The sequence below is a fragment of the Nicotiana attenuata genome, chromosome 5, assembly GCF_001879085.1.
Source record: "Nicotiana attenuata strain UT chromosome 5, NIATTr2, whole genome shotgun sequence".
Taxonomy (NCBI): Eukaryota; Viridiplantae; Streptophyta; class Magnoliopsida; order Solanales; family Solanaceae; genus Nicotiana; species Nicotiana attenuata.
The window spans coordinates 26,673,361-26,692,052 of record NC_031993.1 but is presented as its reverse complement, the minus strand read 5'-3'; the positions used below and the strand labels follow the sequence as shown (position 1 = coordinate 26,692,052).

Sequence of the window (18,692 nt, the reverse complement as noted above, 5' to 3'; positions counted from 1 at the left end):
TGTTGAAGGTTTCGCCCATGAAGGGCGTTATGAGATTTGGAAAGAAAGGAAAGTTGAGTCCACGGTTCATTGGTCCTTTTGAGATACTTAGGAGGATTGGGGAGGTGGCCTATATGCTTGCCTTGCCGCCCAGCTTGTCGGGGGTTTATCCGGTATTCCATGTTTCTATGCTCCGGAAGTATGTTGGGGACCCGTCTCATGTGTTAGACTTCAGCACAGTTCAGTTGGATGATGACTTGACCTATGATGTGGAGCCAGTGGCTATTTTGGGTCGTCAGGTTCGAAAGTTGAGATCAAAGGATATAGCTTCGATGAAGGTGCAGTGGAGAGGTCGGCCCGTGGAGGAGGCTACCTGGGAGACCGAGCAGGAGATGCGGAGCAGATATCCTCACCTATTTGAGGCTTCAGGTACGTTTCTTGACCCGCTCGAGGACGAGCGTTTGTTTAAGTTGGGGAGGATAACACAAAACCTTACACACACATGGCACATAATTCATCCAGGATTGGTTTTTATCAAGACAATCTAGTCAAAGCAGTTAAGCGAATTTAAGATCATACGATTAAAGGTACTTATACAAGAGTGAAAAATTGAGTCTAAGCGTCACAACCAAAGTACTAAGTATTCTCAAGGTATAACAAAGTGAAGAGATATCGCTGCAATTCAACTCATCTCACACTAGCTCCTATTCCTAAAAAAATAAAACTAACTACTCCCAGTTCAAACAAAACCCTTGGAAAAGAACCGCGACACAAAGAAAAACCACGGGGAAATTACTACTCTACCTACAAAGAAAATCCTTTTTTTTCTTTCTTTAGACTTAAATAGCTCAAGAAAATTGTCTAATAGATCCATCGTTGGGAACAGTCCAATTTTATTTTTTTTAAAAACAAAAGCATTATTCAATTAAACTAACACGGCTAAAATAGCATAGAAAGTCACCCAGACAATCTCCTCACCCCACACTTAAAATTGTGTATTGCCCCTAATGCGCACCATAACTAATAAGAGGGTAAAAGAAACTCCCTGGTAGGCCAAAGGCCGAAGCACTAGCAGCTCATGAGGTACTCAGACCTCTCCCAGTCTTGGTCCTTTGCAGGTACCTCACACTTAGTCTAACCATTTGGTTTGCTATTGGATCCTTCCAATAGCTTAGCTTTCCATGCTCCTAGAAAATCAAAAATCGACACTATAAAAATAAGACAATTAAAAAAATACTAAAAAAATAAAAGAAGCAGTAAAGCTGGGTTGCCTCCCAACAAGCTCTTGATTTAACATCGCGGCATGACGCGAATCACTTTCTGCCTCCACTTTGAACTTATGAATTGGACCCCCAATTTGGTATCAAGTTTTCGGCTATGCTCCAGAGGTGGAGGAACAAATCTAACTGGCCCAAGCAGCCAATGTAGCAAGTTGTACTTCTTGGCCTTTACATGAGGTGTGTAATCCTGATTTTCTGCCAAGAAAAATTCCAGAATGTAGGCACCTTGTTCCTCATCCCTTGACTCCTCAAGTGGCCCGGACGACTCTATTTCCATATTATCATCCAAATACAATGTGGAAAAATGCTTGGAGTGTGGACCAATGCGCTCAACTACATGAACATTGGGATTGTCAATATTCTTAGTATCAATGACACTAGAGTCAACTAAATATGTATCCTCAATATCCTTGGTTGACACTAATATCTCTTCTACAATATCGGCATCCTCATATTCTAGTTTGATTGATTGTTGGTGTTCTACTATGGACCCCTCTATGGGTACCTCAATTTCTGCATCTAATTCACGCTCTTCTTGAATATTATTCACAATATTGGCTTGTTGAAAATTAAAATCTTCAACCAGTTGACTCACTTGAACTTTCAAGTTGTGAATAGTTTCCTCTTGCCTTTGTATCTGCAGTTGTAATTTACTATTTGGTTCCGCAAGGCACTTTAACATATCCTCGTTTAGCTTTAACATATCTTTGATCTCCTTCAGGTCAGCTTCCCTAGGTTCTTTGCTCTTGCTATCCACACAAGAAAAAGTAGACCCATCATAATAAGGGGTTGGTGGAAGATAAGAAATATAGGCACAATCATGAAAGTGACCATCTTGACCACCACACATATCACACACATTCCACAAATAAGACTGAGTTGGTCACGTAACTCGCTCTCGGGATTATATTTTGACAATTTTGCAATGGGTGGTTTCCTTCACAATATGCATAAGGAGGATCAAAAGTAGAATTACCAACATCAAAACTCTCATAATTCCAAGATGCCATGTTTCTTAAACCAACAATAAAGCAAAAACTAAAAAAAAACCGATAAATAAAAAATAATTGAATAAAAGTTCAAACTTGCAACCTATCAATATGTACACCTACAACTACACCGTTAGCTCCCCGACAACGGCGCCAAAATTTGATCACGCCCAACTATGCCTTATAAAAGGACTAAGCGGTCATTGCAAATATAATCCGATTTACACGTCCGGAGTCGAATCCCACAGAGAACTAAGGCGTAGCTACAGTTGTTCAATATCGCTAAGAAACACAAGTCCAAACAATTTTCTGATTATAAAGATTATAATGTTTATTTTTGTCTAATTAACTAATAAATACTAGAAAGCAGTAAAACTATTAATTAACAATGATAAGGATTGGAGACAAGATTACGGAGGTCTAGAGTTATGATTTCCTTTATTGTCGGAATCATTTCCGCTATGTTTTCTATAAATTTGCCTAAGTCTTCTCTACCGATCATGAGCGCTCTGAATGTTGTAATTCTCTCCCAAATAACTACCACAATTTACTAGACATATTCTCCCAAATTACGCTAGCTGGCATTAAGTACGACTCACTCGGATCAAACCAAGGTTTCGTTATTCCTAATCCCTCCTTTAAACCCTCCATATTGATCCCTCATATACGTTAAGAGTGATGTTGTTCAACATCTACCTAAATATGCACTCTCTCCCGAGTAATACACACTAAATAGGCACAGTCGATTGAGAGCTCTTCAACCAACCACAATAATAACGTAGTTGAACAAATAGAGAAAATACTACGGCAAATATATATTAACGTAACAGGAAAATCATCCTCGAATAGGTCCCATCAAAACCCTAGATAATAAATTAGCTATTCATAATAGTATGCAAAACTACAATACTAGAATTCATGAAAAATGATGGAAATAGGAAGAAGGAAGTGAAAAACTCGTAGAAGAATTCTCCGCCTTGCTCCTAGTGTGTTATTGCCTCCTTAGGTCGAATCCTCGGTCTCCACGGCGGCTCCGTGCTCTCCCTAGGTCTAAAACATGTCCAAAGTGATGTTTTTAGGTCTATTTATATGTGTAGGAAAGGACCTAAATGTGTAGGACAAGTCCTAGTCAAACTAGGAGACGAAATAAGTCTTCAAAATTCGGAATGTGCACGCTCCAGGCCTGGCGTCGCCAGGCTAACGCCTGGTTAAGCTGGCCTTTGGCTGGCCTCACCAGGTCTCTTTTTTTCACTGTTCTCGAGCACACTTTCAACGTTTAAGTATTCCTTTTGCTCTACTTTCACCTCCATTCACCTACACATAAAATAGACTCCATTACGTGCAAATAAAGTGTAATTTTGTTTGACTCAAAAGTTATCGAAACCTTTGGAACAAATCAATCAAAGATGAAGGGGTAAATCCTAGTTAAAGATAATTAACTCAAGATCCGAGATGGATAATGTGAATAGAAAAATATAGCCGAGTATAAATATTGGCCGTGATTATAGTCGGATTTAATAGCATAAAGAAAGATGTATTGAGTAACATTAAATGGCAATAAAATGTAGACAATGGAAAAGATTCACCAAATCTTGAGTGGAACGGATCCTCTTTCTTTTGATCAAGACGAATGATAGCATATACAAGAGCCTTAAGACCCTTTTTGGATCTCATGAAGTCCTCGGATCACAGATCCTCTCATTTCTTTGGAGAGGTGTGTTTGCATATTTCCTAGAAAGAGGGAGAGGGGGAGAGAGAGAGCCCGAGAACACCTCTTTTTGGGAAGTCCTCTCTTCCTATTGTCACACCTCCTTTTTTTACTACACCCCCGGAAAGGTATAATAAAGGAGTTATTTCCAACTTGAAGTGACAATCGAAACGAGATTATTTCATTAAAAAAGATTCAAAGTCGCCACTTGGGAGATTTATGGTGTCCCAAGTTACCGGTTTAAATCCCGAATCGAGGAAAGGATTGACTCTGTATTACAGTCCGCGAACCGGAAATCCGGGTAAGGAATTCTGTTAACCCGGGAGAAGGTGTTAGGCATTCCCGAGTTTCGTGATTCTAGCACGGTCGCTCAACTGTTATTATTGGCTTATTATCTGATTTTAAAATATTTTTTAACCAATGTGTATTTTTACTTTTAACCGCTTTTTATTTATTTTTAAAGAAGATTTAACGTCGTCTAAAATATGTCTTTGGATCACGTAACATGAAATGCACCCGCAATCCGAAACACATTTGATTCAACGTTATAAGGATTTGGATTTGGGTCACATGAAATGCACACCCGAGTTTAGGAAGGTAATATTATTAAAATAACGCGCCTAAAGCAACTACGCGTTGTTAACTTTGTGAGGGCCATGGAAATTTGCTATATGACACGCCTCGAATTCTAAGGATTTTAAAAGAATTGATTAAGTGAGAGCCACGCATTTGAAATTTTATTTGGCGCGGCGCACCTCAATTCCATTTTAAAAGGGTATTCAAACTGAAGCTCGGAGGGCCATAGACTATTTGTATTACTAATATGGCTCACCTCCGGTCTACTTAAGTAAAGAAGCTTAAAGGAATCTAATTGCTCTTAACCAAAAGAATTTGCCTAGCCAGTTTAATAAAGCACATCATATTAATGGATCAAATGTTGAAAAGAAAATTACTTCGAATATGCAACTAAACAAAACCCCCTTCGAGAAGTGCCTTTCAGCTTTTGGCTCAAAGTAAGCCCAATTCATAACTTGGATTTGAAAACATTAAGCACACAAAGAAATCTAACTCTTTTTATATCATGCATTGCGGATCCAACCCAATCTCACAATGGCCCAACAATTAAACGGATGAGTTGCTGGGCCCTAAAGACCAGCCCAACCAAACGAAGTGTCCTTGCAAATGACTTCAAGCCTCAAAACCCAATGGGCATAAAACCTGGAAGGGCGCGGCTAAGGGCCTGGACTCGACATCGAGTCCTTAACACAACAGATGACCCTCTTGCTTTTAACAATAATCAACAGCCCTTTTAATACTAACATTAATCAATCCAAAATAATAACTAGATTCATGCCTCAACTTCACTGTTCTAATTTGGTAACTAACAAACATTTTGTGTAATCTAAAATTACCAACACATTTGGAATACATAATCTACTAACTCTTCTAACAGTAATAAAAACAAACTGAAGAATTAAAACAAACGGGAATCAACAGGCATTGAATACCATTCCAGTTACATTTTGACATGAGTCTCATTATTCATAGCATGGCTTTATTTTAAACATGTTAAGAGATTGAATCAATGAGTCAAATGGAAAATGAACAAAAGGGACATATAATGCAACAGATATCTTTAGTTTTCTTCCTCAAATCTTCACATGTATGTACCTGCATATGGCAAAAACAGAATCAAAAATTGAATTAGGGATCCAGAAGAGACAGCAGCAGTAAACAATAGAACAGTGTTCTCCAAAACTTGGCAGATTAATTGGTTATATTTGCAGAGCATTTCATCAACTTATAATAAGTAATTTATATGATGATTTGTCGCCTTTTTAATATAAAATAGATTTGTTGATATGTCAAGATTGCGTAAGAGTTATTATACGTATAATCTAAGCAAAAGCTATAATATACTAGTTTATTCGATTGATAAAATACATCGATAATGTTTATCTAAACAACACAATATCATTTTCGATGTTGTTAGTTCAAAAAAATTATCATGCACTTAATAAATAATAAATATATTTTGTGAGATAAACAACAAAATATAAGACAGAACTGATACTTCGATCAAGCAAGATCAGCAATAAAAAACTTTATATGAAAAAAAAATTGCTCGCTTTTAATACATATATCAAATTAATAAAATTATAAATTATTTCTTTAAAATTAATTTTTTATTGGTCACTACTTACTATACAAATCATATTCTCCATTTGTTAATAGATTTCACTTGGCTTGAGAATAAAGAAATTCCCGCTTATACGTTTGTAAATATATAAATATGTTTTGTATATACATTTTTAACACTTAATCATATAATGATTAAGTGAGATGTAATTTTATTTTAAGGTTAATTATTTAGTTAAATGTAAACACGTTATACTAGGAAATGAATGGAACTATGAACTAATACCCCATATTATAAGTCAACGCTTGACATTTGAAGAGTTTGGTACCAACCACTATTCCACATCAACTTCCAAGATCCACAAGCTCTTTCATTCTGCCTCCAAAAATACTGTTTAAATGATAATCAAATTTTTGTGTCGCATTCCTTTTCTTTCCTATGCCACCACTCCAAGATCTTCAATATTTTTTAGCTCAAAACGTCACTTCTTCTCCAGCCGTAATGCAACACTCACTATCTGCAAAAATGAAGGTGACCCTTGTTCTATATTGAAAACACCATTTTTGTTATATTTTAAATCTTGCCTAAGTTTAACTAGTTTTCTCATTGTTTTAGGCTTCTTTAAAAGACCATTTTACTTACATACAATGTCCTCAATGAGTTGCTCTGCAACACCAGCAATGGCAAGGGAGAAGGAAATGGAAGTAGAAGTTGATGGAATATTAGCTGCAAAAGAGGATGCACATGGTGGGGTGACTGTGGAAATGACTAATGAGCCCTTGGACCCTTCTGTCTTTGGTTCTTTGCTTAGAGCCTCACTTTCTCATTGGAGACAACAGGTCTTACTAGAATATATATTTTGTTTTTTGGTTAATATTTTTTTTTTATGTCAGTGTTGTCCTGGCTAGTTTAAGTTCAACTATTTTGCGGAGTACTTACGCCATCTCCGATCCTAACACCAAATTTCACACCAAATTTCACATCAAAATGGTGTAACATCAAATTTACTCCAACCATTACGCTATTTTTTACACCAAATCTTCTCTCTCTTCTATATTATATTATTATCTTCTATTTACTTTTCATTTTCTATTTCCTTCAAACTAATACTATCTTTTTTCTTTTTTCCATATTCATTATATATAATTCACATTCACCACTTATATAATCATATATTACAAAATTATTTTAAAGGATAAATCAACTAAAAGTGAAATCATTGATAAAAGATAATTAAATAAATATTACATCATAGTCAAATTTAATTTAAGTACCACATATTAAATTTTAGTTTTCACTTTTCAATTTTAGCAACATTAGATATCTTACATTTGCATTTTTTATTTTTAAATAATGGTTATATTTCTTTTTATACAATTATAATAATAATAAAATTAACTTACAATTTTATATAAATATAATACATACAAAAATTAATATATCAATAAATAGGATATAAAATTAAAATTATAAAGATCTTAATATAAAAATTAATTATATACACAATATATGGTAAATTAAAAGTCCAAAAACTAAAAAGCTTGAATAAAATATTAATAAACCAAATTTGAAGTGATGAATAGTGTTGCACCAAATTTGTTACAACACTATTCGTGCTCTATAATAGTGCAAGGATTAGTGTTGCATTGGAGCAAGAAAACACCATTTCTTGCACCAAATTTGGATTTGGTGCAAGAAATGGTGCAGCCTTGGAGATGTTCTTAGAACGCAAGCATTTTCATTGAAAATAGCATTAGAAAAAGTTGTGAAAGCTGCAAAACATGATGCACATACATAAGCTATAAAATACAAACCATCAAAGTGAACCGCTTAAATATCAATATCAAGTAAATTCTAGACCTTCTTGTGGGTAGAGGCAAACCATGCAAAACATTTCTTTAAATTTATAAGTAAACAAAAATAAAACTAGAAAATAATCTATACCTGCTGGCATAAGATAATCTTCAAACTGAAAGTTTTATTTTCTTATTAATTAATCTCATCAAAGTAATTACTCCTTTATGGGGTCGGGTTACTACTTTAATGAAATCAGACGTTATAGATGCCATTACAATTTAATCACTTAACCTTATGTTAGTAAATAATTTAATTATCTTTATGTCAACTTGTGAAGCAGTGAAGATGTCGTTGTTACTCCCAGGAGCATGACACATGAAAGTCGAAAATGACATCTCATAAAAATTAGTCTAAGTAATAAACTTAAACAAAATGTTAATTATTTTCAAAATGAGAAGACAAATTAATAAGCGTAATGCGTATATGATTATGACCCCCCACAAAAGTTAGGTCTTACAACTAATCCAAAATTGCCTGAACAAACGGACTTATAAGTTCTTAATCCTGCAACTACAAGTTTGAAGAATCGCCCTTGAGGCTTTGGTAGGATTTCCTTTCTTATGCTCATTCCGTTAGTAGGATTAATATCGTTTATCCCAACTTTGTCTGAGATTGAGGTGTTATTATTGTTGTTTGCTCATTCCTGAGCTACTATGGGAAAAATGTAGTCCAATTGTTAGTCTAATCCCAGTCTTGCAACATTTTGTTCGAAATATCCAATTGAGGGAATCAAGAAATGGAATGGTTCATCTCTTGAATGAATTTTTCAAAATCTCACTTCTCTTCGTCATAGACCACCAAATCATAGTCAAGAAGTTCAAAATTTGTACGAGATAGATACTGTGTTAGAGCCCCATTCACAATACTCCATTGCCTATTATGTTAACCCTCAGGTGAAACACATCCTGACTCCATCCATATGTTGAAGTCTAAAAAAGTTGCTACGCATTGATTGATGTATTTTTTTTCTTTTGTAAGGGGGTGAGTGCTTAAGCAATGTTTCCTGTTGTCTTCTCTCAATGTTTTCTTTTCCTTTTTTCTTTTTTCGAAGGGAGGAATGGGCCAATTAGAACAAGAAGAGGAAAAGTACTGCACCACTTGGGTGCAAAGAAGAGTTGGAACCACTAAAATTCGAATCCAATCTATTTTCTATTTTTTTTTTCTTCTCAAATCCAGTATCAAATATTCTCAAACTGTTGGGCAGCGCTTAACAAATTAGACTGCTTGTAAAGCTAATTTATCAATTTTGCTACCAACAATGGTAAATTGCCATCGCATGGATTAATCAAAGTACAAGTTAAGACAGCATAAAAACTCGTGAAGCACGTCAAAAGATGCCCTCCTCAGCAATATATATATATCTGCTGATTACAGAGGACATCAAAGGGTAAAACTTACACACACTATGGATATGCAGAACTGCGCGAAAGACTATTCTCAGTTAAACAGTTGGAAAGATTAAGACGACCTATGGAATCTTTCTTTTTGCTCTTCTTCTTGAAATGTTTTGAAGCTGCTTTCAGCACCTTAGCCCATCCCTGCACGAATTAATGTATTGTAAATTAACTAGACATGAGAATTTACAAATTGGAAAAGAGGATACTGCAGGAATCGCACTGATTCATTGCTACTCTTATTGACTATGCAATTCAGTTCATTAGACGCATTATTTCTTTGTAGCAATGAGATCACACTTATTTATTTCAACTATTTATTGTCAAAGAATATGAACATCCAATCTAAAACCTTAAAGCAATAAGATCAGCGACATAAATATAACTGGCTTAAACCATTTTTTCTGACTCTATTTTAAATTATAAAAATTGGTTGTTCTTAAAGTTATATGATTCATACTATTCTTTTCCGTTTAATCCCTTTGATTCCATTTGTGTAGTTGCAATCAAATCTATTCATTAGGAAGAATCAATGAAGTACATTTCTTATGTATTGAATTTGAGTCAAATTCGGATCAATCTATGTTGAGTGATTGCTATCATTGTGTTGTTTGCAAGCAAATACCCCTATTTTTGCTTTTGGAATGAAAAGATCTTTATGAGCACATGTCCTTTTGATACCCAATTAAAAAAAATTCCGATATAACTCAACAAATATATAATATGTTACCTTTCTTGGCGTTGTAGTAGTGGTGGCAAGCTTAGAAGAAGATGGGACAGGAGAAAAATCAAAGCCCTTCCTTTTTCTTTTCTTCAACTTGTGGTGTATTTTCAGATTATCAAACAAAACATTAGAGAACTTCCTCTTGATACAGCCGATGACTCCGCCGCTGGCGGCTGCTTCTTCCTCGTACGACAACTTTCTGGAAAGACCCAAACTGAGAGTACGGTCGTTGGAAGATGACAGAGGAGGAGGAACCAAAGGGGACCAAATGGAGCTCTGGGAATAGTCGAAATCGTAAGCGGAGTTGTCGGGGAATTTGCAGAGAAGACGTTTGGACATTGACGACTCTAAATATTCAATCACCATCACCATTGGACCGCCCATACTTTCATATGAGAAAGTAGTTTTGAGTTTTGACCGACCAGTATACCCTTTGGTTGTAAGATGAAAAAGTAGCCGTTGCAATATAGGATGGCCCCAACCAACACAAAAAGACTCGTCATGACTTCACGTGTTACAACCATTTTCATAGTTCCATATTTTATTACGACAATGTTTTGTTTTTAGTTACACGATTATTAAATTGAAAAGTTAAGCAATTTTTTTATCAGGTTTCTACAAATACTTTTAAATTAAAAAATTATTGTGACTTTTTATATAATTTTTAAGAATATGAATTTTATTATAAAAAAATATTGTAAAATTTTTATATCCAAATTCATATTGAAAATTAGTGAATTTAACCTCTCCCAACTATGTTACATCAAGTGGAACCAAAGAAGTATTTAAGGATCAGAGATTTCAAAGTCAAAATTTGATAGGCGGAATTAAATCCAAAAGTCAAAAAGTTCTTTTCTCTAAAAATTTACATCTCGATAATTACATCCAAGTATCCAATCATTCTTAAAAGGTTAATCTATACTACAAAAACTTTCTTGAATTTGCTCAATTTGCATTTTGCACACCTCAACTACAAGAGCTTTTTATTCTCACGAACTACAATGTTTTGTGTCAATTATTAGTCCAAAGATGCACCTTCCTATATTTTTTCTTCTTCTAGCATTCACCGCATTAATGGAGATAATAAATTAGTGTTTCGATAACTTTTCATCAAAAAGATAAAAAATTCAATAGAGTATTTCATTTGATTCGCCGGAAAAACATGACCAGAACAGCTTTAATTTTCTGGACACCGAACTTCAAGCCTCCCTTCGTTGGTCTTTTTCTGTGGAAATTCATAAGACAGTTAAAGGGTAAGAGGGAAAAGAGAAGTTAATTACTCGGGTTTATATCATGGATGAAAGAGAAATTAAGTCCTTATCATAAATGAAAGGAATTTGGGAAGACTAAAATCGATACAATACTAAGCAACAAATTGAGTTCATGCAAACTATGATTTGTATTCACCAGGGTGCCGATTCAGGAACAGGTGGGATATCCTAGCTTTAAGAGACAAGGGCAAAGGTAATTTGGAGAACTTTTTAGGAACGAAGTCCTATATCTAGCTCCAATATCGGTGGAAAAAAGGAATGACACGTGGACCATCAACAAAATAACAAGTGACAAATTCAATTAAAAAAAAAAAATAAAAAAAGCACGAGGAGAATACCCCTGATGTTCCATCAAAAAAGGTACCCGTCCTGAAAGCTAGAAAAGAAGAAATAGGTACGAGGAAGGTTCAGGAATCTGTTATAAATAAGGAAGGAAAATCGACATTGACCGTGATTACAGAAAATCCTCAGTCATTAATATCACCATTACAATTATATATGGTAACGGACAATTAAGACAATTAATGCCATTAACAAGCCAGAATTATATAGGGACACCTTTATAATTATGTACCCTTATATAAGGACCTAATCCTCATTTGTAAAGGTATTGAAATTTTTATCAGTATATACAATTAGTCTTTTACTTTAATCAAAGTGTTCAAACCGCAATTCTGGGAGAAATTAGCTATCCACTTTAAGATTTCAAACCTTACCTATTACTCCCTTTATTCTTGTTATTATTTGAATTACTAAAAAAGTGAAGTAATTTCGGTTATCACTAACCGATTTCTTTTTGATATTAACTTAGATAGAGAGATCTATTTTTGGGTTAAGCGAATTGGTTCCATTGCTGGGAATCTGATAATATATTCACTTTCCAAATTTCATTTTTAGCAACAAAATATGTCCACTGCTAACGAGAACAACCAGCTGAATCAACAAGGTGGAACTCCACCACATCACAACCCACAGCTACTCCTCAGCATTCACCAGAAAGTTCACCTGAAAGGCCCGCTTCTCGCACTGAAGGACAACAGGGGATTGACCAAACCGTTGAGCAAGATGCTTTGAAGCAGTTGATTGCACAACACGTGAACGAAGTACTACGAAGTTTTGCTAGTGAATTACCCAATGCAGCACAAACTCCACCACCAGTTAATACCACCTTGGAAAATCCACGTCCGGGACTTGATAACTCTGGAAGTGGAGAAATGTCGAATGAATCTCGCGATGGAGGATCAGGTACACCGAATAATTCTAGTTTACAAAGCTTAGTACTAACTTTGCAGAAACAGTTGAAGGAGTAAAATGAGCATATAGAACAAATACATGGCATGCCTCCTTTGATCAAAGGTGTGGATATTGACAAATATTCACAGTAACTCTAGAAGCCAAGTGCAGCACCTTTGTTAATTCCCCAAAAGTTTAAAATGTCGGATTTCCCTAAATATGATGGGATATCCGACCCACGGGATCACGTCACCACGTTCATTGCAGGCATAAAAGGCAATGATTTAACCAAGCAGGAGATTGAATCGATTTTAGTTAAAAAAAATTGGCGGAACTCTCACAAAAGAGGCATTAACATGGTACTCACTCTTACCTGAAAACTCCATTGATTCTTTTGCTGAGCTTGCAGATTCATTTATAAAGGCGCATTCGGGGGCTCAGAAAGTTGAAAGAAGGATGGAGAATATCTTCAAAGTTAAACATGGGAGTATAGAATTGCTCAGAGAATCCGTTGATAGATTCCAACGTGATAGATTCGTTGATGGCATTCACAAGCAATTTGAACGAGAAAAGTTCAAAAGCCAAGAGAAGGTTAAAAGAAATTTTGCGGGAGTTTTCTGCAATAACTTGGAACGATGTGTACGATTGATACAACACAAAATTGTGGATAGAACAAGATACGGTTACAGAGGCAAGAGCAGATGAAAGGCCACGGTCAAGATGCTCGAAATCAGAGAGAAGGTCTGGTAAGAACATGTACGAGCCTTGCATGGGACATGCAGGGCAAGATTCCCAACCTAAACAAAAGAATGCATGTTTTGATCAAGATCAAGGAACAAAGAGGCAAGTTCTTCTTCTCAATTAAAAAAAAGAGCGAGATGCCAGGAGCAACGATTATAGTACTCAAGCAAGAATAGGATATTATAGCTTTAACGCCAGCACCTCTGAATTGGTTGTTGTTCTAAGAGGAATGGGAGACAAGGTGCGATGGCAAAAAGAGATAAGATCGGATCCAAAAAAAAGGAACCCAGATTTCTGGTGCGAGCTTCACAATGATCATGGTCATAGAACAACCGATTGTAGGCTTTTGCAATGGGAAGTTGAATATCTACTGATGCAAGGTTATCTTACTGATCTATTCAGTGAGAAAGGAAAACAATCATACATGAAAAATGGACAAGAACCCCTAAAGCCTCCATCACTAAAGAGAACGATAAACATCATAACTGGAGGAGATGAAGTTAATGGGGTAACGTACACGGATGCAAAAAAGACATCAAAGGTCACTGTCACTCACGGGAAATGAGTTTTCCAAGTCTTGGAAGGTGACAATATAGTGTTTGATGATAAAGACATGGATGGCTTGATGATTCCTCACAACAACGCACTGGTAATATATTTACTTGTATATGATACTAACGCTAAACGAGTTTTGGTTGACCCAGGTAGCTCAGTGATTATCATTTTACTAAGAGTGGTAAATAAAATGCAAGCTAGTAATAAGATCATACCAAAAGCCTGGTCATTATCTGGGTTTGATAATTCAAGCGTTGTTACGAAAGGAAAAGTTGTGCTGGCTACATTTTGCAGAAGGAGTCATTAAAGACACAAAGTTCCAGGTAATGGACACGGACATGGCCTATAATATAATCTTGGGTAGGTCGTGGATTCATGATATGGATGATGTCCAATCCAGGTTGCATCAAGTTATCAAATTCCCATCACAGTGGGGGATCCGACAAATTCGGGGAGATCAACGAGCCTCACAGAGTATTAATTCAGTGGTGATTGCAAATACAATAGCCAACGATGTAGACGCTAAATAGCAATTAAAGAATTCAGTTGGGGACGCTTGTATCTATACCTCAACTGAAAGCACACAAGGTCAGACTGATGTAGATTCATGACTTGTGTGATTCAAGAGCTAGAGGAAAATGAGAACATCAAAACAACCACGGAGGAGCTCGAAGCCATGATATTTTTTGTCCACTGGCCACATAGAAAAGTTTACCTCGAAGCAAATTTGAGCCTAGAAATGAAAGGTAAGATAATCGAATTTTTACGTGCTAATGCAGATGGCTTTACTTGGTCGCATTCACATATGACAGATATATCACTGGAGGTGATGACTCATAAGCTAAACGAGGATCCATTACATCCACCTATCAAGCAGAAGAAAATGAAGCAAGGGGCCTTTAAAAATGAAGTGATCTAGGATGAGGTACAAAAACTGCTGAAAATTGGTTAATACGAGAGGTAAAGTACCCTGACTGGTTAGCTAATACTTTTGTGGTTCCAAAAATAAATGAAAAATGGCGAGTCTGTGTAGATTATACCAATTTAAATAAGGCTTGTCCTAAAGATTCATTTCCTATACCACACATAGACCAATTAATTGATTCTACTGCAGGTCATTAGCTTTTAAATTGTTTAGAGGCTTAATCTGGTTATAATCAGATAAAAATGGACCCTTTAGATGAGGAAAAAACCTCATTTATCACAGACAGGAGGACTTATTGCTTTAAAGTCATGCCATTTGGCTTGAAAAATATTGGAGCCACGTATCAAAGATTGATGACCGAAATATTTTAAGAACACTTGGAAAAAACTATGGAGGTCTACATAGATGATATGTTGGTCAAGTCAACACAGGCAGGGGGTCATTTTCATCATTTAGCTGAGACCTTTGAAATTCTCCGCAAATACAACATAAAGTTGAATTTGGAAAAGTGTGTTTTCGGCGTAGCTTCAGGTAAATTTTCGGGTTTTCTTGTTTTTATATGGGTATTGAAGTAAATCCTGCACAGGTCAAAATTATTTAGGAGATACCTGATGTACTCACGAGCAAGAAAGAAGTCTAGAGGTTAACAGGTAGCCGCTCTAGGAAGGTTTATATCCAAGTCATCAGAGAAGTGCTTTAAGTTATTTTCAGTATTGAAAAAGCAAAATTAGTTTGAATGGACAGACAAATGCAAACAAGCTCCGAAGAACTTAAAGGCGTATCTATCAAATCCGCCCCTTTTAGCAAAACCAAAAGATGGGGAGAGATTGCTCATCTACCTTGCTATGTCAAAAGTGGCGGTGAGCGCGGTATTGGTATGAGTGGATAAAGGTAAATAATCTCTGATTTATTTTGTTAGTAAGTCTTTACTAGATGCTGAGACACGGTATCCTCACCTAGAATAACTTTCTTCAACTTTAATTATGGCATTAAGGAAGATACGACCTTACATCTAATGTCATCCTATCTCTGTCGTTACTGCTTTTTCGCTAAGGAATATATTGCATAAGCAAGAATTATCAGGGAAGTTAGCTAAATGGGCTATAGAGCTTAGTGAATATGATATGATATATCAGCCTAGAATAGCTATAAAGTCTCAAGTATTAGCAAATTTCGTAGCAGATTTTAGCTTAAGCTTGATTCCTGAAGCAGAAAAAGAGCTACAAGTATTTACCGGAGCTAATCCGGGGATTTGGATCTTGTTTACTGACGGTTCCTCAAATGTTAAATGAGAAGGTTTGGGGATTGTTTTAATTCCTCCCTCAGGTGAAACTATAAGACATGCGATAAAATGTTACCTAATTACTAACAATGAGGCCAAATATGAAGCTGTGATTGCAGGCTTGGAGCTCGTAAGAGAGTTTGGTGTTGATCAAATCGTAATCAAAAGTGACTCGCAGCTAGTAGTTAATCAAATGCAGGGGACTTATGTGGAAAGAGAGACACGAATGCAGCAATGCCTCGAAAAGGTATGAGAATTGCTTAGGCAGTTCCAGACATGGAAAGCTATACAAATACCTAGGGAGGAAAATGCAGAAGCAGACACATTGGCAAATCTCGCATCTGTTGCTGATGTGAGGAATGTAGAAAATGTTGTTGTGGTGTACTTATTTCATTCAGCCCTCAAATTTGTGAACTTTTTGCAGTATGGTATTTTGCCTGAGGATAAAAAGAAATTCCGATTGCTACGGTTGAAGGTTGCTCAGTGTTGCTTAATTCGTGGGGATTTATATCGCAAAATGTTTGGCGGACCTTTAGGACGATGCCTTGGACCTTCACAAACAGAATACGTAATGAGAGAAGTACATGACGGGCATGGTGGTAATCATGCCGGGGGAAGATAGTTGGTGAAAACACTAATAAGAGAAGGATACTATTGGCCGAAAATGGAAGAGGAATGTCACGACCCAAGTTCTCCCTTCGTGAACTGTCGTGACGGCACCTAGTCTCTACGACTAGGTAAGCCTATCATTTGCGGAAAAGGGGAAAATAAAATACGAAACCAGCAAATTACGAGTAATATAATAAGGAAAGTTATAATGCCGCTCGGCATATACAATAACACTCTTTTCAACTGAACAACACACTCCCAAAACCCGGAATCTAATGAAATCACAAGCTAGAGAGAATTTACATAGTGTACTAACTCCAGAATATCTAAACCAAAAGTAAATACAGGAAGTCTAAAGCTAAAGGAGAGAATAGAGAGGCACTTCTAGGTTTGCGGACACGGCAGATATACCTCGAAGTCTCTGAAATCGCCCGTCTCACTGATGGAACGGCTGAGTAGAAGAACCTGGATCTGCACATGAAAAACATGTGCAGGAAAGGGCATGAGTACACCACAGCGGTACCCAGTATGTGCCAAACCTAACCTCGATCGAGTAGTGACGAGGAAGGTCAGGGCCCTACTGGTTATATAAATGTATAATAAGGTAAAACAGAATAGAATGTGACAGTGTAATTAATATGCTAACAGTAAAATAAAGGGAAATCTCAAAAAGAAAATAACTCAGTAAGCAGTGATAACAACAGGGGATCTCTCAGGATAACGTCCTGCAGTCCTAAACATAAATGTGCCGAGGAGCTCCCAGAATACCATCCCGTAGTCCAGAAGTAAATAGCCATTACATGGGGATCTCCCGGGATACCGTCCCGTAGTCCCAAATAATAAAGTGCAGGGGGATCTCCCGGAATATCGATCCGTAGTCCCAAAGTAAACAAGCAAGGGGGACCTCCCGGGATACCGTCCCATAGTCCCAAAGTAAACACACAACAGTCTCAGAAAGGATCAACAGTTCTATTCAAGGAAAATAGGGATTTCTACTCTAAACATGCTACACAGAAAACCAAGTAAGCAGTTTAGGTAGATAAGGCAGTTAAGTCACATAATCATGCTTTCCTAAGCTAAACAGGAACTTCAAGTACAAGTATTGCTCAATTAAGGTAAACACAGATATTTACTTAATAAAAACGAAGTTTATAAACAATTAGCACGTGTACGCACTCTCACCTCACGTACACGATTCATATAACAACAGTACCAAATCCTAAGGGGAGTTCCCCCACACAAGGTTAGGCAAGCCACTTACCTCGAACCAAGCTCAATCAATCCGAAATCACGCCCTTGCCACGAGTATCCAACTCCGAGTGGCCCAAATCTAATCAAATAAATTTCATAATGTAAATATAACTACAACCAACAAGTTTAGCTAAAGGAATCGAAGCTAAGGCAAGAAAAATTGCAAAAATGCCCAGAAATCCTCCCCGGGCCCACATCTCGGAATCGGGTAAAAATTATGAATTAAGAACAACCATTCACTCACGAGTTTAACCAAACCAAAATCACTCAAATCCGATACCAAAACCTCGATCAAAATCCCAAAACTTGGCCTAAGAACTTCTCCTCATTTCTCCCAATTTTTTTCACCCCAAATCCGAAATTTAACGATGAATTTAAGCTTAGATTAATAGGATACAATCAAAAAGGGGTAGGAATCATTACCCACTGATCTTCTCTTCAAAATCCCCACAGAATCGCCTTCCCCCGAACTCCAATTTGATTTTTCAAGTTATGAACTCAAACCCTCGAATTTTCATATTTCTGCCCAGCGATTTCCGTTTCCGCGGTCATGGGGCCGCATCTGCGCTCCCGATTCTGCGGCTAGGGAACCGCGCCTGCAAAATTTCATTAAACCCCCAGGCGCCGCACCTGCGCTCCACTCCTCGCAGATGCGCTCCCGCTTCTGCGGTCCTTGAGCCGCATCTGCGACCAACAGCCTTCAAGCCTCCGACCGTACCTGCGGTTGCCTAACCGCTTCTGCGATGCCGCACTT

General features: G+C 36.8%; 1 protein-coding gene and 1 long non-coding RNA gene across 2 annotated transcripts; one reads left to right on the top strand and one right to left on the bottom strand.

The window, feature by feature from the left end:
- LOC109226334 lies at positions 6,381-6,936 on the top strand. The gene is made up of 2 exons (XR_002068033.1): positions 6,381-6,627; positions 6,712-6,936. It is a non-coding gene; the product is annotated as an uncharacterized LOC109226334 (long non-coding RNA).
- On the bottom strand, positions 9,076-10,544 carry LOC109226333. The gene is made up of 2 exons (XM_019391119.1): positions 10,078-10,544; positions 9,076-9,491 (listed from the first exon to the last, which is right to left on the bottom strand). Exons 1-2 carry the CDS (start codon positions 10,453-10,455, stop codon positions 9,357-9,359), a joined length of 513 nt encoding a protein of 170 aa, XP_019246664.1. The 5' UTR covers positions 10,456-10,544; the 3' UTR covers positions 9,076-9,356.